At 38.5% G+C, this 25264-nt stretch overlaps 1 protein-coding gene across 2 annotated transcripts; it reads right to left on the reverse strand.

The window, feature by feature from the left end:
- Positions 1-2023: 2023 nt before the first annotated feature.
- On the reverse strand, positions 2024-24953 carry nucks1a (nuclear casein kinase and cyclin-dependent kinase substrate 1a). 2 transcript variants are annotated; one of them, XM_059330166.1, is made up of 8 exons: positions 24619-24953; positions 16018-16067; positions 14859-14949; positions 13320-13366; positions 13034-13186; positions 9798-9947; positions 8496-8648; positions 2024-4788 (listed from the first exon to the last, which is right to left on the reverse strand). In XM_059330166.1, exons 1-8 carry the CDS (start codon positions 24633-24635, stop codon positions 4538-4540), a joined length of 912 nt encoding a protein of 303 aa, XP_059186149.1. In that variant the 5' UTR covers positions 24636-24953; the 3' UTR covers positions 2024-4537. The 2 variants fall into 2 exon arrangements, with proteins under 2 accessions (XP_059186149.1, XP_059186148.1); XM_059330165.1 differs by having other exon boundaries at positions 14838-14949.
- Positions 24954-25264: the final 311 nt, after the last annotated feature.

The following is a 25264-nucleotide window of genomic DNA, read 5'->3' on the forward strand; positions in this document are numbered from 1 at the left end:
TGTAAACGTAAAAGGCTGTATGTTTTCCCTCATCTTCTCCTTCTGCTATACCGAAGCATCATCCAGCCCATCCTCATATACTGCTCCTCCTACTGCTTCTTCAAAATGTTAACTGTCACCAACCGGGCCAAACTCACACACCAATATTGCTGCCAAAATAATCTGACTCCCAACACCCAGTCTCACAGAACTGAATAACAGGGGCATCTCACCCCACTGCCTTCCAGTCGGAGGTATAGAACATTAAGGTGTAAAAGGGCTCGCCTTGGGAAAAGCCTGATCACTGCAGCCATTGCTGCCCTTAACAAAAGAGCGTGATGAATGTTTATTTGCCATGTAATGTTTCTATGTCATGTGCTGTTGTTGATGTGATGTACAGTGATGTAAAAATGAATTTCCCCTTGGGGACAATAAATCTAATCTAATCCATCCATTCATGCATCCATATATCCATCCATCCATTCATCCATCAATATATCCATCCATCTCTATATCCAACCAACCATCCATCAATATATCCATCCATCCATCTATCGATCCATCCATCCATATATCCATCCATCCATCCATCCAGGATGTTGGGGGTCTGGAGCAGATCCCAGCTGACATTGGGTGAGAGGTGGGGTACACAGACTATCACAGGGCAACAGTCTTCTTTCTACATAAAAATGCATTCTAAATTTGAGCAAAAGCTAATATGAGGCTTCAGTAGTCTGAGTTAGTTGATAACCTCCAAGATTTTTACAACAACAGTCTGTTTAACCTCTTCAACGCCTCATGGATGCTGTCGTGGAGTGAGAAAATGAATAGCTCCCTGTATGAAATGACCTGTTGTGACCGACAGCCTCATGCAAATTTACATCCACAAACTACAGATCTAAAGCATTTAGATGATGTGTAGTTTTCCTAGGTATAAAAACAATATGGGGATTCCCAACAGTTCCCAGAACAGAAGTGCTCATAATCAAATCCCAGAAAATGCTATCCTTGCAAACATCTTCAAAATGTCAATGGTTTTTGAAACCAAAGCGAAGCATAGATTTTTCTATGCTGTTCCTCAAAGTCATAGTATCTTGATGTGGTATTATGGATGGATTCTTAACCATTGTTATCAATTGTTGAGGGGTTAAAAATGGCAAAAATCTCTGAAACAAATGCTAACACAAAATTTGCTGCAACAGTTTATGAAACAAGTAAATAGAGGAATGATGCTTATATACTTTCATCATAATGTTAAAGCCCTTATAACTCTAAACTCCAATATCTAAATAGGTGCCATAGCGAAACACAATGTTTATTACAGATTTATAACTGAAAGAACCGAGCATACAGTGGTGCACAAACTCCCCCGGTAGAGTATAAGCACAAAAAGTTGTACTAAATAATCCTTTCATATGGAGGTTATGGTGTTGTAGTTAAACTTTATCTATTTCATGTGAATGAGCTCACCTTCAAAGCTGATTGTTTGTGTATTTCCTCGCTGCCTTCCCATAACATTGTTGGACTCATGATGGACAGCAAGTCAAGAACCAGAGATAGTTTTTTGTATTAAACGCAATTTCCTTTCTTGATGAAACCTGGCGCCTACATTGCCCACAATGCAACTGGCACTTTGGTGATTTGAGTGTTTTGCCTGTAGTGACTAATGTAGCCTGGAACTTTGAGCAGAGATGAGACGCAGACTGCAACAATCTCTACTTTTCTATTGGCCTTCTCTTTATCTTATCACTTATTTTTTACCTCCTGCTGAAATAACAAATTAAAGCATCAGCAGATGTGTCCACCCACTGGTTGTAAACTAAACCTCACCAAATTGATCATGATGAGATGATTATTTTGCTGTTTAAGACCTTTGTAACATTATTGTTACTGATCCGGTTCTGTTACAAAAGTGATGTTAAATGTGGGCTTGTGGAACAGTAACTGCACACAGCGCCACTAGGTGGCACATTGAATACTGCAGGTTATTGTAAAATCAAAGCCACATTACACACAGCTCAATGTCACAAAACAAGTAGTTAAATCCTTATAAAAAGTAGGTTGCCTTTATTAGAAGCTGGGAAACCAAAACATTATCAACATCGGTGTTAATACTTTTTTGTAAGACCACAATATTGCCATTACCAGCATCATCATCATCGCTTTGCACTTTTTCCATAACATGCAAAAGATTCAAAAGTTCAGCGTTCCCTTTCCACACTACTGACAAAAGCTTCTCACTTGGTCTCCTGTAGGAATCACAACTTGGCTTACATTAACATTGCCAGTACAACTGAAGGTAGATAGAAAAAAAAACATCAGAAAGAGTACAACAGAAGAAATCTTAGAATGGATGAAAGAGGAGAAATTCACAGCCTTATGCCATGTGCCTCCTGTGGGATGATGGAGAGGAAACTCATTCAAGCCCTCAACTACAGGACACTATCTGATCCTACTGCAAACAGAGCTCTCGGAGCTTTAGATTGGTATAAACAAACTTTTTTTCATATTTATTTCCATATTTTTATCCAATCGTCTTAAAATGACATTAAGGATTTGGTGCCAATTCAGGACCTGAACATAGAAAAACACACTAACCTTCTAAGGACAGTTGTAAAACAATTGAATGTGCTTCTGAACCAAGTACTAGGTTCTAGTGTGTCCTGTACACGTCCAGGACTGATTTCTATTGCAGTCTTGGGATGATTCCAAATTTCTCCTGACGACGCCTAATAATGCATTTAAGTTCCCAAGATCACAATGAGATTTTTCGTATCTTTATTTTTTTGCTTCGACATCAAAACACTATTTATCGAAAGAAAAAGGACAATCAAAAGTGCTGCACCTGATCTCCGAGTCACTAGTTTTGAGATCCTTTATGGCTTTGGATGGTCTGCTGATCGTACAAATTGTTGACTTGTTTTAAGCCCGATTTGCTGCTTGTAGCAAAGACCTAAAACACGAGGACAGATTACATTCTCAGGCTTCCAACAATGATATCAGAGCCACTACTCAAACTGAACTCAATGAAAATTAAGGCATTAATAGACAAACGAATGCTGGATATACTGAGCTGCCAACTTCATTTCAATCTTTTCTGAGCCTCAGTACTGTAGAATGCATCTGCTTGTGAAATACTAATGGGTGAACGAAAAGCTAAAAGGAAAAAAAAGTATACCAACAGTAACCATTAAGCTGATGGGACTGAGGGGAGGTGAATGAAAGGACAGGAATAATTAAGGGAGGGATGGCGGGTCCAACCATCGGGCAGAACAGATTGGATAGGATCAACTTTTTTTCTTTAAAATCAAGATACATTTTATTTCTTTTCTTAAAAAACAAACATTACAAAAAAAATCTGAATAGAGAATTAGAACAATGAACCAACAGGAGAAAAAACAACATTCATTTTTTTTAACTCTCAAAAAGAAAAAGAAAAAAACATGTCTTCTTGCATTTCTTAAAAATGAACAAAATAAAAAGATTTAGGGGTGCCTGGCACAAGGGGTTGAGTGTTGAAGATGCTGCAGCCATGCAGGATCGTATGTTCTGAACGGGTGGAGTTGCTTCACGTAGCATGGTACATTGTTTACAAGCCCAGCAAATAACAACAGAAACCGTTTAACAGGCAGCAGATGGGCTGAGAGGGAGAAAAGCCAGACCCTCTTACAGGAATACAAGCATACAAATTTAAACATGTTCATAAAAACACACATGCTGGCTTGAAACGTGTGATAGTGGCAGTCCAGCATGAAGCAAACACTCAGTTATGACCAACCACTCTGCCAGTCTACATAACGCACCTTACACAGTTTGAACTGATCTATGAAGCAGCAGCCACACGACAAGAGCTCAGGGCACAAATGTAATGTGAAACAAGCAGGGTGATCTTTAAAAATAAGATTAAAAGCTGCTTTAACTGAAAGAACTGTTTTAAAGGTTTTAAAACAACTACGTAACTAACTGCCCTGTTAAAACATGCTCCTGGTTTAAAATCACAAAAGTACCAAACAGAGGGTGAAGGCTTCTGCCCTGCGTGTTGACTTAGCATCGCTTTGTAAATACAGCGCTTTAGTAACCGATACTGAGAAACGTAGTCACAGTAATCGCAGATTTCAGTAAAGTAAACGGGGGAAAATGGTGTGGCCAGATAATCCTGGGAGAGGGGAGAAGCAAAAAAAACAAGCAAATTGGTTTGTTCGCACTCAGGACGGATGCTCACTAGCACTGAGCTCTTGGAAAGGCAGAAACTTGTCTGATTTTCACACTAGAATGCAGAAGGTAAATGATAAAGACATAAGGGCAGGTAAGGCTGAATGTTGTGACTCCTTACATACACCGTATGATCACATGAGCACAATGTCTTGGTGGCAGGGGGAGAAGCAAAACAAGAAAAAGCACACCAAGTCCAAACCATTGAGCCAGGCCACCGGGATAAAAGAAAAAAAAAAAACAACTCTAAACGCAGAGCGAAAAAAAAAACCCAAAAATAAAACAAAAACTTTGAGAAGAGACAGAGAAATAGACATGGAGGATGGGCTTCATCAGGTACCATCTTCTAGTCTTCTCCAGAGGGTGCCTCCTCTTCTGAGCCATCCTCCTCCTCCTCTTCTTCCTCCTCCTCATCTCCTCCTGCGGCCTCCTTTGTCGTCTTGGGGGCAGGGGAGGTCTCTTTCTTCTCTGCCTCCTCCTCTTCTTCCTCCAGGGGACTCTCGGGTTCCTCCTCTTCCTCCTCTTTGGGTGAGCTCTTCTCCAGGGCCTTGGCACTAGGGCGCCCCTTCCCCTTTCCTTTCATTGGGCTGGGGGTCACTGAGAGGAGAGATAAAGCAGTTAGTGATCATCACGTTATGGTTCAATCTCAACAGTGAAAATACAGCCCTGTTTATAATAGTAATACATTTTATTTGTAAAGCACTTTTCATAAGTAATCTCAAAGTGCTACAGAAACCAGAGACAAAATAAACAAAAGACTAAGAGAAAAATCTGACACATCAAAATCAGCAGGAGATAAAAAAAGACACAGGTGATAAAGTAGATTAAAGAAAACAGCTAAAGGAGATTAAGGTGCAGAGAGAATAATAAAAACATCTAGGGACAACCTAGGGTTGTCAAAAGTATCGACACTCAAAAAAGTATCGATACTAAAGCGTTGTATCCGGATACGATACTCATTTTCAAAAGTATCGACCCCGTGCACAGCATACAACCTCAAAATATTGTTCTAATTGTTTATTGTGTTTACTTATTTTTTGCACTACCTCAGACCTGAAGCTTGTTATCATAGTTGCAGTTTCTTTTTGCACAACTGTTTTTTATTATAAATATTTAACCTGCGGTTCTGTTCATTTTTACATGTTGCATTTTTCTTGTTAATAAAAACATTTCTGTTAAATTTTGGGCTCTTTGTTTTTATCCTTGTGGTATTGAAAATGGTAGCGAGTATCGAATATTTTCCTGAGTATCGGTATCGAGTTGAAAATTTTAGTATCGTGACAACCCTAAGGCAACCTAAAGATGCCTGAACAAAAAAGTTTGAAGCCCTTTTTTTTAAAATGTCCAGACTGGGGTTGTGGTAGATGTTCTGGGAGAGTTCCAGATGTGGGGGGCAGCGGAGCAGAAGGCTCCGTCTCCCATGGTGCTGATGGAGGAGGTTTATACTTTGGGAGCGGAGGTTAAGGGGTGGATGAGTGAGGGGTAAGGAGGTATTGAGGTATTGTGGGGCGTTGCTGTAGATGCAAAGGGCGATGAGGGCGATCTTGTATTGAATTCTTGAGGTTCTGGATAGCTTACTTTGCAGGCTTGTGGGCCTGTAAAGACCTTTGTGGTGACAAACTTGAGACCAGATTTGAGGCTCTCGCATGTCAATGAATAAAACGTGTCAATATCAGCAACGTGTTTCACAGTGAGGGAGAAAATGTTGCTAATAGCCAAGCCTTCTGTTAACTGCAGCCAAAGGCTCATACCTGCGGCTAATTAGCAGTCTCTACATCTCTAAAACACTTTGCTTTCCAACGCTGGAATAGAAACGTTTGCTGCAGGGCTTTTCACCACTGACTCAGGCTTTTACCATATGAAGAGATGCAAATGCACATCTGCATAACAGTATAGGGCACCACAGGAATTAGCTCTTAAACCAGGAAGTAAGTAAGCATTTTAGCACCCTGGGTCTATCCTCTATACCGGGCAATACCCGGAATGAGGCGGGTCTCTCTCGCCCCTAATTTGAATACAAGCAGTCTGGAGCCGGCTTTTGTTGGATTGCTAAGCAGGATGTGACGTAGTACTCTACACAAAAACACACGCCATTTGTAAAAGCCAGCGAAGCAGTGTTCCCAACTTAGAGACGTTTTTGCTAAATTTGGCAACTTTTCAGACCCCCTTAGCGATTATTTTTCAAGAAAGCGACTGGAGACAAATCCAGCGACTCTTTCTTACTCTTCTTAACGGCAGTTAGCTACAGTTAGCTCTGTAGCTGTACAGTGTGTACAGTATGTGTTCACTTAGCGATCTCTGTTTGTTTACAACAAGGACCAGACACTCTGTGCACAGTTAGTGATGCCGTTAATCACTATGTTTATGATCAGCGGAGACTTGCATAATTAGTCATGCTACTTTCAGCTGCTGGTGTTGTTCACAGTTAGCGACGGTAAAAACCATACGTCACCTCCAGTCTCTAAATCCCTCTTGGGGCTAACTTGTAGTGGAGACACACAGAGTGAGAGGACTTTAGAGAGGGTGTGGCCTGAGACTTTCCCCATGGCCACTTTTCCCCCTAGTGGAAACACGGCTTGTGAGGATGTTGGATGGGTTTTGGTTAGATGCCTGAAATAAGCTCTGTGGTTTACACAAGCTGAAGAGATTTTCGCGTTTTGTTGTACGACATAAAACCCCACCTCGTGAATTTTGGAGTTTTTGTGTGTGCTTAAAAGGCGGTTGCTAACAAGTGGCTAAATGAGACTACAGTGGTTGTCAGGAACATTAAACGCCATCAGGCTGGACATGGATGGCAACTCTCACACTAATCGGCCTAACAGCCTCGAGTCGTGTTTTTCAGTGCCCCTGAAAACTCTTGGAGATTTAGCAAGCATATTATAAGGCTAAGGTTTCAGAAGCACTGGTTAGCTTGTCGGAGCCCGTCTGAAGCTAAGCGATAGTGACGTAGAAGTCACGTGACCATGGTGTAGTTCCCAATACCATTACGTTAGCTTTTACTTCTTTCGGCTTCAGGAACGCTTCAAACTTGAAAAAGTTCTGTTAATTTGTTAAGATTATCCTGCTGAACAAAACGTGTGAGCATCAGAAACATGTCTTTGCCACAGAACTTATTATATCCAAAATCAAATGCAAAAATCCCATAGCTGAATTCTCAACAGACCCCATGCTACTTCCGGGTTGGCCTACAAAAATACATCATTTGGTTTCCTCTCAATAGGAATGCCCTCTCTCTGAAATGACCTGTGATTGGCTTTAGTCTTTCATCAGATGCTAGATTTTCTAAAGCCTGAGAACAGAAGCAAGAGGAGGCGCAGAGATCAAGTTTTTTCCCAGGCCACTTGAATCACAATATACTGAGAGGTTTTTCTGGAATTTTTTTTATCTGAGGACGCGCATTAATGGCAAGAATAGTTAAATTATGTGTGATAAGTTTAATGTGGCTTGTGTTTCCATGTTTGTCCTTGTGGTGGCTTAGTGTTTTTTCCACTTGTTTTAATATCTTAAAAAGACAGTAGCCAATTTGTGTAATCCCAGCCCTCTAATCACTTTGTTAACGTTGATCACAACAATGGACTCTTTATTAGAAGGGGTTCCACTCACAACTTGAGGAGTTGTTTTACATTTTGGGAAATGTGCCTCATTGCTGCCTTGCTAAGGGTAAGAAGCTCAGCTTAGCTTAGCATAAAGAGTGAAGGCAAGGGGAAACGGCTAGACTGGTTCTGTCCAAGCTTTCAACACCTCTAAAGCCGACTAATTAACATGTTATAGTTCATTTGTTTGATTTGTACACAGACACCAGTAACAGACTGAAAACTGAACTGCAGTGAGAGTCTTATTGTCACCATGACTACCATGCAAATAAAGACAAAGCAGCACAGAAGGACTGGACAGATACATTTCTACTGTTCTGCACTGTGAGGTGCTGGGTGAGACAAAGTCATTAGTTTGGCTTAGAAGTCCTAAATTGTGTTTTTTGTGATAAACTTAACTTTGTGGTCTCAAGTAAACTGCTGTGCATTAGCCAACATGTGGTGGAGCGCTATAACTATAAATGTTACCAAAAAGGAGTATAACACTTCAGAGTATCAGCTGTAGCCTGATCATCTGCTACCTGCTTATCTGCTTTTTATTTTTTTACAAGCTAACTGATTCATTGCTGGAGGTCTTGTTTAAGAACAAATAAGCTAAGATGCTTAAATTGTGAATAAAAAATTAGCTAAGAGATTCTGACGGACACAAACACAGACAGGTGGATGAAGTAAACTGCAGGCTTCTCCTTGAAGACTGACTCCACCTCTCACCTGTGGCCTTTAGTCGGGGCTTGGGGCTTTTCTTCTCCTTCTTGTCCGGCCGTCCCCGTCGGATGACCTTCTTGCCTCTCTTCTTGGAGCGACCATAGTCACTGTCATCATCATCCTCCACCATGAAGTCCTCATCGCTGCCAGACTCATCAGCTGCACACAAAAATGGGACGCATCAACATCTTTTCGTGACAGTAGCCCTGCTGTCCAGCAGCCTAAAGCACCGACACATTGCTGAGTAACTCATGAGACTAAAAGTTATACCTTCACAGTTTAATAACATATAGCCTGAAGGGTTAAAGCAACCATTTGAAATAAACACATCGAGAACTGCTGTCACCAAAAGAGATAATCAGATGTTTCCTGTTTCCCTCAGAGCCTACAGCCAGCAATTACCAACAACACAGGCAGACACACTGCATTTACAAATGTCGTTGAAGAAACATAAATGTTTGTCTCTTTTGATTTCAGGTGAGAGAGACTGAGTGATAGGGCTGGGCGATATATCGATAAAAGATATATCGATATATTTTTAAGTGATTTGGAATTAGACCATATCGCATATATCGATATAGTTCAGTTTTTCTTCTTTCTTTCTATATAAATGCTGCCCTTACTAGGGTTTGTCATATTGAGTTCTTTTGTAATGTTCATTATTCTTTTGCCATATAAATATATTTATTTCAGAAAAAGATTGGCCTATTTTATTTCATAGGCTATTTATATTTAAGATATTTTTTTATTTAAATGTGCACTTTATGGAGCTTTGATTTAAAAAAAAAAAAAAAAAGTGAATCCAGTTGTTATACAGTATTTATATTCACTTAAACGGTTTCAATAAAACTACTTGTGACATGTCATATTTGGCTTTGACTTTGACTGAACATTTGCTCAAAATATCAGAATATATATTGTATATCGATATTCAGCCTGAAAATATCGGGATATGACTTTTGGTCCATATCATACCACAAGCGGTTCACACTACGGCGTCTCCATGTTACTGCACTAACGCCCTCATAAGTATAGGCTAAAGTATAGGCACAGCTCATGACCACTTGTTTTGTGCCGTAAATCACGCCTTGATTTTCCTGAGAGCAGGAATCCAGTGGCAGACAGAATTGCCTCGTTAAAGTGAGTGGGAACCTTTCTAAATGCTGATGGTGTCATTATTTCCCAGCCCATTACATTGTGCAATTCACCTTTACTTCACGATAAGTTGAAGCAAAAAAATCACCTATCGACAATAGGGCCTGAACCATTAGACGCATTCAAATCAGCGTAGAGAGCAGTTGTACATACGGTCCATATAGGGCTCCTCTTGGTCTTCGTGCTCCTCATCCTCGCTGCCTCCATCTCCCAGCAGGATCTCCCTCTGTTTGGACACGGCCTTGGAGGCCGCCTGGCGCACTGCACGCTTTCGACTCACTTCCCTGTCATCGTCACTGTCATCTATGGAGAAAAAACAATTGTTCAGCATTTCCCTGATGTTCTTTTAAATCTTTTTAAATGATAATTTATGGTTTGTTTCAAATATTCTTCTCTGCCTGTATTAGTATATGCATGTGAGAATTGGTCATAATCACTTTCCTAGCTGCTTCAGAACAACAGTATGGTGACGCAAACCCTCTTAATAGAAAATTTAAGCAGTAATGGATCCGTTTAGACTCCGATTATACTTTGATCACAATCTTTAGTCAGCGAAAAATCTGAAAATAATGAAGTGTTCTTAGAGGCTAATGTGACATCGTGACTGATGTCTTGTTTTACTTGGCCAACACACCAAAGAGATTACATTTAAAATTAAATTAGAAATTCTCAGTTAAGAAGCTGGAAATATTTGGCATTCTTGCTTGATGAATGTCAAATATTTTATTTTTATACTTATTTGTTACTAGGGCTGGGCGATATATCGATATAAAAAAATATATCAATATAAAATTTTAAATATGATATGGAATTAGACCATATTGCATACATCAATATAGTTATACATTGTTTTATAATTTGTACTGTGATCCTTGCTCCAGACAAGCTGGCTTTATATATAAATGCTGCCCTTACTAGGGTTTGTCATATTAAGTTCTTTTGTAATGTTCCTTATTCTTCTCTCATATAAATATATTTATTTCAGAAAAAAAGATTGGCCTATTTTATTTTATAGGCTATATTATTTAAGATTTTTTTTTAATTTAAAATATTTTTTTATTTAAATGTGCACTTTATGGAGCTTTGATTTTTTTAAAAAAAAAGCTACTCCTGTTATACAGTATGTATGTTTACTTAAATAAACAGTTTCAATAAAACTACTTGTGACATGTCATATTTGGCTTTGACTAATCATTTGCTCTCACTTTGCGATAAAAATATCAGGATATACATCGTATATGGATATTCAGCCTTATTACATCGAGATATGACTTTTAGTCCATATCGCCCAGCCCTACTTGTTACTTACTAATTTTCTGTCTGCTGCATCAGACCTGCTAAATGGACTTTTCACTGGTCAAAGAAACCCCCATCACATCCTGCTCACTGGTCAGTAAAGCAGGACCAATTTTAAAAAAGTTTTTTTTTTTTTTAAATAGTTCCCCATCATTGAAACTTAAGATGCATTGCACATTATTAGTATAGTAATAAAAGTATAAATACGTGTAGATTTGGAGAAACACCAATTTAAGTGATATTTCCGCTCAGTGGGCAAAATAAAGGTCCCTACTGGAGCAGTCCTGTTTACCAGGGGGTACATTCTGGGTAACAAGGCAAAGCAGTAACGGATTGAATTGCTTTTAAATGGAACATATACCACCATTCTGTGTAATGAAAAGCCACAGTGAAGCAGTGCAGGTGAGTTGTTCTAGCTGTATAGGACATTTGAAGCCCCATTCTGTCAGGGCCATTGCAATTACTGAAAGTACATACGGTACATTCGGCCTGCAGAGGTTAATTATTCATTTGCACACTGCTGTTGCTGAAGTATCCAGGCAGTTATTTTAATGAATTAAATCAGCCACAACACAAACAAACAAAGCCATAGCCACAGATTTATATCTAATTATGACTCTAGTCACTAGATTGATCACAGAAGGTAAGATGCTGTCACCATCTATCAGACTCAGCTCAGCAGATCACTGACTGATCAGCCTTATCAATCATACCTTCCACTCAGTAATCAATCAGAGCAGAATGTCAGTGGTGAGGAATGTTGGAGACAAATGAGTCAGTCAGTCACAATGAGCTGGGGATGTGCGAGGAATACACTCAGAGCACATCTGGGAAAGCACGTGCAGCGCTGCCCATCAACCACAGAGCTCAAGTTGTTTTAGATCTTCACATGTCCAAAGATCAATATCCATGGCACCACTTCCACAACTGCCTGGCTGGCTGGCCTTCCAAACCATCATGGATCAGTGGAGCTCACAGCTACAATATATCATCTGGCTGTACAGAAACTTAAAGCCTCACCAGTTGAAAAACAGACTTTGACTTACATTATTAGTTTCAAGTCAGATTTGATTTGGGTATGGTATGTCTATTCCCTCAGTGATGAGCACAGACATAGGACAACTTGTTTAGATTTTTTCCTAAAGAAACACCAATATTGAACTCCCACAATCAAATCTTTCTGGTTATAATAACAAGCTGTAGTCATTTGATGGATCGAATTATTGTTTTTATTGTTTCTATACTGCCCCATAAAGCCTAATTGCATTAACTACATTTTTGGTCAAAATTGAGTTATAACTAAAAATGAACTCCTTGATGCCCGTTTTATCTTGTGACAGAGTTTAAGATTTCAATTTTACTTTATTTCAATGAAATGATGATATAAAAAAAACAACACAAATCCAACTCAGAACCAAGCAGTAATTTTTGCACTTGCACTTACCACGGTCTGCTTTGGATATATATACCAATTTAAACATAAAAAATAATAAAAATTATAAGTTTATTTGGAAGGGAAATTATTATCTAGATAGTGATGAAGTAAAAAAGTGAGATAAAATTATATTAAGACTAAAATATAACAGTATTTTATAATATTAAGTCTAAAATATACAAATCTTTGAATAGAGTTGTTAAACACTTTTAAATAAATTTATAACAAAATCAATTTGAAAATGTTTATTCACTGAAAACAAAATATAAAAGCTGAAAGAAGACGACAACATTGTTGTTACTGCACTCTGTTTATGATTACTATTAGAACCTTTTACAGCAATGCAGTAACTACGTTTTTGGGGTTAAAGGTCAAATAAATGATCATGATTTCTGAACTAAAAATGACATCAATAAATGTAGAAATAAGTGTCATATCACTTTTCTACCTATAACCCTTTTGGCTGGCCAGTTAAAACACGTTAAAAAACTTGAAAGCAGTTTTTCTCAGTTGTACCTTCTGCGTAGTTACTGCAGTTAGACTTTGTAGAGCAGTGAATATTACACAATTCTCAGACCCATACATGAAGGAACTGTAGCTTTTATCCAGTTTAAAAATGATCAGGGCAATATGTAGAATGGAAAAACTAGATGGTTACCTGCAGGCCGTTTTCTCTTCGGTCCCCTCTTGCTGGGCTTCTCTACCTTGGCTTTCTTTCCCTTTTTGCCTTTTTTTTCTTCATAGTCACTTCCTCCGTCTTCATCCTCCTCCTCTCCAAAGTCATTGTCTTCCTCATCGCTGCCAAAGTCATCTGCAGCAGCGATACAGGGGGAAGTCAGTGAGCTGGCTCTCTGCTCTTCACTCTCCCATAATCACATTCCCCCATGTTTTCACAAAGTGCCTGTGCCAACCATTTCATCGAATCAGACAATAGACTGACTTACCTGCAGAATCATTTTTGGATTTAGAGAGCTTGTCATCAGACTCCTCACTGAAACAAAGATTAGAAGACAAAAACATTGTCTAAGCAACAAGAATAAGAGTACCCAGGGAGATCAGATTTTAATCTGCATTTCATTAGTCAAATAAATAGTCAACAAGCAAGCAACAGAGCTCAGTCTCTCCCTAAGGTTTCTTCTTCTTCTTCTTTCCCTGTTAAAAGGCTTTTTTGAGGAGTTTTTCCTGTCACTACCTTTCAAAATTAAAGCAAGCGTTTCACACTGGACGGCACCTTTTTAAAATAAAAGCATCACAACATCGTAAAACACCTAGAAAATATACAAACATGAAAAACAAGCTATATAACACAAAAACACCAATAGGAACCTTACTAAATGTCATTTACAGTTGTGTTAAAATAAAATAAATGGAAAAGTGATATGGTGATTGGAGAATTTACTACTTTTTACTGCTATATTTGATTTACTCCACATTAACAGTCTTATCATAACATGTATTGTTATCAGTAGCAGCTCAAAACCAGATAATTTACTGTATTTTATTAAGCAATTAAATTAATATTGAGCAGAATTTAGTTCAGAGTTTTGGTCCGGCCCCTGCAACCATCGTGGTATTGGTCATGTGGCCCCTTGGGAAAATTAATTGCCCACCCCTGGTCTAAGCACTGAGGGTGTCGTACCATGTACAGTCTGTGAAGCCCTCTGAGGCAAAACTCTGATTTGTGATTTTGGGCTATATAAATAAAATGAATTGACTTGAGGATGGAGGAGTATCCAGAGCCATGAGCTCTTTTAGCAAAAATCTAAAAGTAACACGTTTTGCAGACCTGTTGGGTATAACATACAAACATGCTGATTATACAGTGTGATGATTACACAGGTGCTTGTTATTATGGGTGATAAAATTAATATTAAAAAAAAAAACAGTTCTCCAAAAACGAGACAGAAAAAGAGACTGAAGTCATAAATTATTGGAAGTCTGTCCAGTTGGTACGCTAATTGCAGGAATGTCCATTAGAGCTGCTGATTGTCCTTTTTGCCACCATAGGCTACCTCTAAAGTTGTTTCACAGGCCTCATTTACACTTGTCGTTTCAACACAGCTCTCCTCCCTCCCCCACAGTTTCCTCCAGCTGAGTTTCTCTCTGCTCTCTTCCAGCTCACCCACCAGTCCCGCTCTGGCTGACACACTGCTGTAGCACACATGGCTGTCTCCCATCCTGAACATGCATTTCATCAAACCCCCATTTCCTCTTCTCTTCTCTTGACTGCATAAAAGCTGCATTCTACCAGGCCTGAACCCCCTCGGCCTGGTTGCAACCCCCCAACTTCATCTACTACTTAACCCTATCCCGTCTCCTCTCTGCATCATCACTGTGTTAATACATGCCATGAGATTGATGAATATCAGGAAAACGTGTCAATATGGCATGCTTTCAAGAGTCAAACAGTCACAGTACTGAACATGATACAGAAAGGTGTTATATATTAGAATATGTCCTACCCATCGATCCCGCGGGCTGACCTGTCATCCTGGGAGTTCTTTGAGCGCTTGTGCTTGGGCTCACGAGGGGGTGCGCGCACCTTCTTCGGCTTATTCTCGCCATACTCCTCATCTGCAGAGAAAGGAGATTTTAGTGTTTCACTCACACACTGCAAAAAGGTGTGTCGAAAAACAAGATAAAACACTTAATCTGAGGGAAATGATCTTGCTGCATGGACAGATAATTTCCCTTGACAAGATTTCTTAAATTAAGATTATTAAATCTAGAAATAAGCATGTTGAACGCTTAAAATAAGAAATTAACTCTTAAAACATTAAATTAGAGCTCCAAGCAGCGATGAACTGGCCAGAGCAGAGTGACCTGCAAATTATTTGTTTCTTACCAAGATAAAAAAAAACTTTAGATTTAGAAGTGTTACATAATTTATCTTGTTTTAAGAGTTAATTTCTTATTTTAAAAGTGTTCAACATGCTTATTTCTAGATTTAATTATCTTAATTTCAGAAATCTTGTCAAGTGAAATTATCTGTCCATGCAGCAAGATCATTTCCCTCAGATTTAGTGTTTTTATCTTGTTTTTAGACACACCTTTTTTGCAGTGCATGCATCAACATAAAATGTCATGTTAAGATTTAATTTGTCCAGCATAAAGTATGGATCCATTACTTGTACTCAAAAGCATCTTAAGACTAAAGGCCACTGTCAGGTACTGCCATCTTGTAGCTGGACTAAAAAGGCAATACAACAGCCAAAACATTTTAAAAAACATTAATATGAGATGTTAAATTCTACACATTGTTCAGCCTTTAGACCTCCAACTAGTATCAGAACCATCTGGTATAATGCATTTTGCAACCATTCCATCAATATTTCTGGATCTATAAGACTACTGCAGACAATGTTGCAAATCAATAGACAGTAGTTTCAGGAAATGATGGATTTTTTACCTTTTGCATCAATGGAATAAGCTGCCTATGTATGCCAGGTATTTTATTTGTCAGATTTGTCGAAGCTGACATTGCCATTATTTTAAATTCCATCCATGAACAACTTCACAACAGCTTTTCCAGTAAATGTATTGTATTAAAATATACATAAATGTCATATCAGCATGTAAAATATCTTACAATATGGATTTGATTCATATCATCTACTGAAACACATCTCAAGCATGTCTTACCGGCATCATCCGATTCGTTGAATTGTGAGTAGTTCACCACTTTCCTGTTCCTGTGAAGAAGAATACACATTGTATCACATTTCATTTACACAAGACAGAGTTACTTCACTGCCAGAGCCAGATATTAGCCACATCAGTCAGTGCTGGTAGGGGAGGAAACATGGTTAGAAGTTTTTTGTCCAGCAACTCAACAACAAGATATCAGTTGTGGATGAATGTCTGGATTGTATCATTTGGTTTGATGAGCCATAATGTAGGCGTGGGCACTATCAAGTTATTACCAGGGTATCTAAAAAACCCAGAGGCTTGATTTTCAATACTGTCAAAAACACAGATGCTCCCATTTCTATTGAACTGTTGTTGGGATATGGTGTTGAGAGCATGTCTTGATGTATTGTAGAGGAGAGCACACACCACCAGAGGTCAGTCTCTACTGCTGGAACAGACATCTGAGCTAAGAAATATGGCGAATGCGAGTGGTGGGGATAGCGTTACGCCACCACTGCCTGCACATAATCTCTGTTCAGCCCACTGATGTGTCGCCATCTGCCCAGGCAACACATGTCTCTGGCTCCTCCAGCAAGGATCTATGTTAGAAGGGTGCTTATTTCCCATCAGCCATAAGTATGTAAAGGAGAACTGGGCTGATTTCCAACTGACTCCAATTCACTGCAGTGCAAGCAGACTATGTAAATAAAACCCAACAACACAAACGTTATAGTGTATCCTGGTGAAATGTCAGGAAGGTATGAAAGAATAGAAACGGCCCAAGTCTACCACAAACAGCCTCCAGCTGGGGCTCTGAACTGGACACAGGTCTGCCTTCTACTGTTTCCAAGGCTAATTTGGCAAAGTGTATGAGGGAAGCTTCAGGTGACAGCAGACAGCTATGGTTCAGGTAACACACACCTCTACAGCCGCACCGGTGCAGGTTAAAGCCACAGGTAAATCCCTCATCTCACTTACGTGATCAAACACATTTAAAGCTGTACAGCACACGCATCCAGACTTGTAAGGGAAACAGTAGCTCAAATAAAATACTGTTCAAGCACTGTTTACATATTTGTGGAACCCAGCCGGGTCAAATACCATACAGGAGAAGTGTATGTATGTATGTGTGTGTATGTGTGTGTGTCACAGTGCCAGAAACTCTTACAAGTACTTAGATTATAACAACAGGGTAGGGCTGGGCGATATAATGATATATCAATATATTTTTAGATGTGATATGGAATTAGACCATATTGCATATATCGATATAGTTCAATTATATATGTATATAGTCCTTTATGACATAGGCTATTTTTATTTAAGATATTTTTTTTATTTAAATGTGCACTTTGATGAAAAAAAAGAAAGGGTACTCCTGTTATACAGTATTTATGTACTCTTAAATAAAAGGTTTCAATAAAACTACTTGTTACATGTCATATTTAGCTTTGACTGAACATTTGCTCTCAATTTGCGATAATATTATTGGGATATATATTGTATATGGATATTCAGCCTAAATATATCGGGATATGACTTTTGGTCCATGTGACCCAGCCCTACAACAGGGAAACACAACGCGCCCCACAGTCACATGTGTACCAGCAGCCAGTGACCACATTACCATTCACATCTCAACATACTATTTTTCCAACCAGCTTCATTGTAGTAAATAATCAAACTGGAAGGTATCATGTGTAAATCTGATAAACCAAGTCATGATGTGGGAAATCAATATCAAAGTTTCCCCTATAATTGTACAGACGTGGCAGGCTGCCAGGCCAACGGGAGCCACCACCAGGCCCCTAAATAATCTCTTTATCTGTTAATAAGTCAGACTGGACGCTACCATGACTCACTAGAGTTCAGTAAATATCTCTACAACACAATACAGAGACTCTTTGACATGATGTCAACACTCACTTCTTCCCTCTCTGCTGATCATTTAGTTGCTGTGTGGTAGAACTAATTTATTCTGTTGTGAAAAGTGGTTCATGTAGATTAGTGACAGGAAGTTATTGACACATATTTGGGGAAGTAACTGGTAACGTTAAATATTTTAATAAACTTTGGAGTGTAAGTCACCACACCCCCTAACCCTAACGTTGAATATTTTGAAATACTTCTGGTTTTGATTTTACCTGTGGAAAAGTACAACAGGCACATTCTTCAAAATATTGTCACTTTGAAGAAAAACTATTAAATCAGGAAAAAACTGGCAGATGGACCGATTGATTGATAGATACTCGTTAACTGCAGCTCTACAAGGCAAACGCTACACATACCCCTTTTCGACCAATGTGGACCTGTTCTAGTTCTAGTGCTGGGCTGATGGTGGTGCAGGTTGGCATTTGGTCCAAGCTGCAAACCTTCTCAGAGAATAGAGAGCCATGTCCTTATGTCACTGTATAGTCTCTGCTTTCCCAGAAATGCAGGACCTAACTTCTAGCATAATAACAATGGCGGACTACTCACCCAAACACCCGCCCTGGCCACTCATGAGTCAGTTACAGCGGTCAATTCATAACATTACAGCCGCATATTTTTAAACATCAACTAACTAATTAAAACGGGAATATATCAGAAAAATGACCACTTGAACAACCATAAGTTTTAGAAGAACTATCTTAAACAGACAGAAACCATCTTTGAGAAAATGTATTTGACCTCTGCTTTGACTTTTAGTTTTCTCCTGTCCTTATACTAAGATGGAGGGGTGGGCTTTATAAGCTATACTGCAGCCTACCACCAGGGGGCGATGGAGGTGTATTGGCCTCACTACTGGGGAGCTGCCATATTGTCCATCTTTATATCTTTATATTGGGTCTATTAATCAACATCGTAACGTATATCCGTCTGAATCATCTGATGAACTAATTAATCTCCAGGATGATTAAAACAACCCAAAGCCCAGCTCCTTATCCCCACTGCTTTCAGCAGCCTTAGAGAAAGGTTCCTTAAAATTAAGTTTTACACTATAAGACATTACTTGTTGATTGTGTAATGTGTAGGTATGCAGATTTTTGACACGTTATACTTGAATAAACATACCTATACAAGTATTAATGTCACTTGTTGTATTGGTTTTTCCTCATATGGATGTAATGCGTAAATATGTACATATGATTATGAATAGTTTACATATTCATTGTCATTCATGTCATTTCTTGGAAAGCAGAGACATATACAGTTACGCAATGACACGGCTCAACATCTTTTATTCATTTTACTATGTTCATCTGTTTGATTTTTTTGTTTTATTTATAGCATCATTTTAGATTTATGCACTTATTTGATTATTTATTGCCGATTGTTATATGGAAATGTTTGTTTTATTGTTTCTATGATTCTATGTACAGCACTTTGGAGACATTTTAGTTGTTGTTTGTGTAAATGTGCTAGACAAATAAAGTGGATTGGATTGGATCATTTCAGGTGTTTCCCCTAGGTGGACTGTTTTGGGGCAGTGGGTAAGTTGTGGGGGTGGTGGGTGCTCCTTTAGAGCATGGGTCTCAAATTCATGGCCCATGGGCCAATTGCGGCCCTCGTGACAATATTTTGTGGCCCCCACCTTGATATGAAAGTTTGAGTTTTATATGAATGGCACTTTACCGTGTTGTGTGTGGAAGGTCCCTTTAATAACTTTTGTTTTGTAATTTTGTGTCTTGTTTTGGTAATTCTGTGTCTTTTTAAATAATTTTACGTCTTTTTAAAATAACATTGTGTCTTTAAGTGATTTAGGTTTTTTTGGTCATTTTGTGTCTTTTTTAAGTAATTTTTTTTTTTTTTTGTCATTTTGGCTCTTTTTGGTCATTTTGTGTCTTTTTTTGGTCATTTTGATACTGCCTCCAGCAGCCCCCAGGTAATTTGAGTTTGAGACCCCTGCTTTAGAGTTTCATTAGACATTAATTAAAAGTTATAAGATATGCAAGTTCATCTTTAGAATAAACCACTCTTCGCATCAGCATAAATAACATACAAAAAAACAGGAAACTGCTGGTTCACCGGTTTCTCCCAGACGATGCCTGGAGTTGGTTTACATTTTTTTTATAACCAGAGTGTTAAATTTATGACAAATTAATCAGAGCGCACATAACAAGCTGTCCACCAACTTACCATATGACCAGTTGCTGACAAGCAGTGTAGCATTTAATAGGCTATATTTATATGCAGATGATATTAATAATCCTATGAACTTTTAGCAGGCAGTGCTCATATTTTCTGTAGCCGTGGTGTGACGCTAACACACACAAGAACATTCATTTTCATTTCAACGTCAACATTTTTGACAACCCTACTTACATTAATAAAAGCACAGCCTGATGTGTGTCATTATATTCATGGTAGCATATCATTCTATTTACCCTCATTGGACTTCTAGGTACCTTCATATTCTGAAAGAAAGCATGGTTACATTTAAAGCTGTAACTAATGATAATTTATTAACCAATCCCTCCACTATTTTGTCTTCTAAATACTAAAAATACACATCAATAAGTCAAATAACTCATTCACCAATTATCAAAAATGATATCCATTTACTTTCTTATGATCAGTTAAGTAATTGTTTGGGCTTGAGTTAATTTTATATCCTGACTTTGGTTCATTTGTTCTATGACACACATGTCTTTGTTTAGGAACTTTATGTGAATACAACTCACATATCTACATGCCCACAGGGGACCTACATTTGGATCACTCAATTGGTGTGATTACCAAAAATTGTGTTACTTTATCATAATTTAGACATCTGGTCCATATGAGCCATCATTTGGGCTTGAAAGGGCAAATGGTTGCAAGTTATTTATCAAATAAAAACAGCACACATTTTCTACTTCCAACTAAGTGATCATTTGTTAACATTTCTCAGTTCATATCATAGTCAATACAATATCTTTAGCTTGTTTAAAGCATTCTGTTGGTGGAGGGACGGCCACGTTATCATGATAAGGGAGCCCTTTTAGTCCTCATTTGTATAATTTCCTTCTTACAGGATATTGCAAATTTTCCAATTTAGTTGCACTTGTAATTATACAATAAATTGCAGTTATTATACAAGAATGTGCCAATTCATTCATTTACACCGTGGTGTGACATGATCATGACCAAAAGGTTGTTTGGAGTCGAGTATAAATCAGCAAATGTGGGGGTAATCAATATCCTCTTGGCCACTCATATGACCCATTTCAAAACGTTTAAACAGCTGTTCCAAACACAGCGGCACATCTCAGAAATGGTGGACCAAATGGAGAAGAGCGTTACTCTACAAGTTGCAAAGTCACCTGGCAATCAGACCAAATATGATCCCGTTTTAGTAATACATCCATAAGTTTATGGGTAAATCGGACACAAAAACTCTGCATAGTGGTTTCTAACACAACACAATAAATTTACATTTTATCCACAGCTTCACGACCACGAGGTAACCAGTAGACATCTCATGTTACAAACTAATCTACATTTGCATATGATCAACTGCCGAAATAATGTTGTGTGTTACAGGACAGCAGCTGACAAGTTCAACACTTTTGCCAGGCTGCTCTTTTTGCAGCCACATAGCATTAGCTGTGATTAAGATAAATGACTGGGCCACGTTTCTTTATTGCAACGCTGTTGAAAAAGGCAGAACTTGTGTGTGTTGTTGTCGACTGTAAGCATGTGAATAACCAGGCCTTTCATTCAGCAGATCTTTTTTTTTTCCAAGTTGCTGTTTCTTTGTGCAGATAATCAGCTCAGTCCCTGTTTTTATCTGCACAGTATGTTAATTTGATCAATGATTACAAACAAATCTGCAGTAAACTAAAATGTGCAAAATTAGAGCAAACATAAGACACAAGTTGTGTCTTTGTTCTACAGCATTGGTAATGCTTTAGTCAAAGTTACCACACCAAATGGTGTCCTTAATGGCTTTGCATGATAGGAAAGCATGTCATTATTATTACGTTTCCATGAACATAGGACAAAAAATCTGACTTTTAAGAGTCTTGTTGGGTGTGTAATCAGAAGTTTTGTTCTCAGTTTTGGTAAGAATAAGTACCCTGCTACACATTTCTACATTAGTTTAAATGGAGGGAGGGTCTACTTGTTTTCATAGTTTAAATGGAGGCCATGAAAATACATTAACAGTATAGAATGTACTATGGAACTTACTTATGGAAATTTCATGACCCGTTTCAGAAAAATGTATGTTACTAAATCAGAATTATTGATGCATCACTTTAATTTCAATCTGTACAAGGTCGGGCTAATTTAAGCTACTTTACACATCTTAGATCATAACAATATATCAGATTTGTTTAATTATATTTTGTGAGTAAATGTATTATTGTTTTTATAGAGGCATAATTAACATTCACATCATCCACAATGGTCATAAAACTCTAAAAATCTTGTTTAATTCCAACAAATTCAATTTTGGCTTAAAGAAAGAACAGCCAGCTCTGAGTAATAAATTCACTTTATGTGCCACAAATGAGCGATTCTGGTGGTGGTTAAGAACCCGCAATCAAGGAACAACTTTAATTTGATTTTAATACCACAAAATGTATTTCTAATCAAGTTAACTCTATGGAGTCTTGGGCTATTTTGTCCATTTTTAAATCCTTTTTGTGTCTTTTTTAGTAATTTCGTGTTTGATGTTGTCTTTTTTGGTCAATTTGTGTCTTTTTTAGTCATTTTGTGTCTTTTTTTTTAGTAATTTTGTGTCTTTTTTTAGTCATTTTGTGTCTTCTGTGGGGTTTTTTTGGTCATTCTGTCTTCTCATTTTGTCTTTTTTTTGTAATTTTGTGTCTTTTTGGGTTATTTTGTCTTTTTTAGTCCTTTAGATCAACATAAAATGTGATTTTGAATTTTTTCAGACTTTCAAAACACTATCATGCTCAATAAAAAAAATTAAATGTTGCAAATGTGAACAAAGGTTGTAAATATAACATATAAGAGGGTTCCATCCAGTTCTATCATTTTATGCTAAATATATTTGACCTTGTCTCCAGTTTTACTTGGTATATCATCATCAAACTGAAACTGGCCTCATGGAGTTTACAGCCAGAACTTTAGAGGTAAATTTACAGTAGGGCTCCGAGCTGCTTTGTTTTCTAGTCTGGATGTCATGAAGAAGTCATGCTTTGGAGCTTTTGGAGACTCCAAAGGGTTAAGGGACGTTTAATGCCATGTTAGAAGGGCCTGGGGATATTGCATGCGTTGTTTAATTCTACACAGTTCAGCCTTTAGACCTCTAACTAGTATCAGAACCATCTGGCATAATGCATTTTGCAACCATTCCATCAATATTTCTGGATCTATGAGACTACTGCAGACAATGTTGCAAATCAATGGACAGTACTTTCAGGAAATGCTGGATTTTTACCTTTTGCATCAATGGAATAAGCTGCCTATGTATGCCAGGTATTTTATTTGTCAGATTTGTCAAAGCTGACATTGCCATTTAAAAAAAAAATGTCATCCATGAACAACTGCACAACGGCTTTTCCACTAAATGTATTGCATTACAGAAGCTGTAAATTAAAGTTACTGGTAACCAAAGATTTAAAATAAAACAGTACAACCAAAGATTTAAAATAAAATAGTACAACCAAAATATTTGCCCCTCTAATATGGTGGAGGCAAAATGTGCCAAAAATACTCAACCTAAGTGCAAATACAAAGCGTGAGCAAATGTAGTACTTTGTTTTTATAGAGGCATAATTAACATTTACACCCTCCACAATGCTCATAAAACTCTAAAAAGATTTAAATAGCACAAAATTTACTTGTAATCAAGTTAAGGGACGTTTAATGCCATGTTAGAGGGTCTGGAGATATCGCATGCGTTGATATCACGGTGGAGATCTTGCATTGGGGGGTGTGGTGACTTTTTGTAGTTCTCCGCCTTCCTCTGACATCACCCAGCAGTGTTAATTTACTGCCACCACTGAAAATCTACATCTGCTCTCCCCAATTCTCCCAACAACGATATATTCGTGGACTAAAACACCACTTTCTATTGTTCTGTACTGACAAAAATGCTTCAAACACGATAAAAATGCGCTGCTAGCGGACTACAGCATCGACCTGCCTAGTCTGCGCGGCAACAAGATCAAATCCCGAGGCCAAACACCACCTCCTCCGGTGGTTTTTTTTTTCTTTCTGGTGGAGGGGTGTTAGCGTTTTAGAGCCTCCCCTGGATGAATGGGTAGCCATATTCTCATTCTCAGTCAGAGAGGGAAAAATATTATGTGGCCTGGTCTAAGTGAACCGTAAAACGTAGCTGGTTAAATCACACCGTGTAATTTTCCGCTTGGCCTACATAGCAGGCAACAATGCCCATCATGGATCCGTTTAAAAGCATGATAGACACGACACAGCGGCGGGCTGCGCGTCTCTCCCTCCACAAGACATGGCGAACAGTCCACACCGCTGGGATCCATGTTAGAAAAGAGGGTGCACACACAAGAAGGGAAGCGCACACACACACGCATTATTTTTTCATGAAATAAACACATTCCTAGCTCATAAAACACAGCATGGTCGAGACGTGCATGTTAACGGTGGAACATGCCTGCACGGTGTCATTAAGTTACGCAGAGCAGAGGACAGATTTAGCACACCTACCTCACTGGTCTTGACATTTTGCAGGAATACTGTAGAGGTTAAGGATGTAAGAAAGGGGGGAGAAGAAAAAGCACAGGGAAAAAAAAGAAATATAGATTCCCGCTCTGCAAAACACCGAGGGGAGCGAGGTTGGCGCACAACTCCGCCGTCCGAGCTAGCGCGTGAAAATAAAAGTACGGCAGCGACTTGTGCTCCAAACGCAAATATTCTTAATTTTTTACCTTCAGCTACTCAAAATGGTGAATAAAACAAACTGAAACTGCAGCCTGTGTGCAACCAAACGCCGCGGCCTTGAGGGGTGGATCCTGGAGCACAAGCACCGCCCCCACCAGGCCCTGAGAGGAGCAGCGCGGCAGCCCGCTCCTCTCATTGGCTGATTTGAACGACGACTGTTCTTTCTATTGGACAATAATGCTGCATGTTACAACACTTTTAGCATGTAGTTCCCCGCCTCCGTTAGCAGGCTCGGTTGAATAGCACTGTTAAGAAAACAAAAAGAGGCCCTCAGGTTGGATGCAAACATTGAATTCATGTGGGTCCCAAAAGACCATAAAGCAACATTGCAATTATTGGTTACAACGTGCACAAACATCATGTATATATAATGATCGACTGTAATATATTTCAGAAATTAGATTGACTGTGT

The sequence above is a fragment of the Centropristis striata genome, chromosome 3, assembly GCF_030273125.1.
Source record: "Centropristis striata isolate RG_2023a ecotype Rhode Island chromosome 3, C.striata_1.0, whole genome shotgun sequence".
NCBI classification, from domain to species: Eukaryota; Metazoa; Chordata; class Actinopteri; order Perciformes; family Serranidae; genus Centropristis; species Centropristis striata.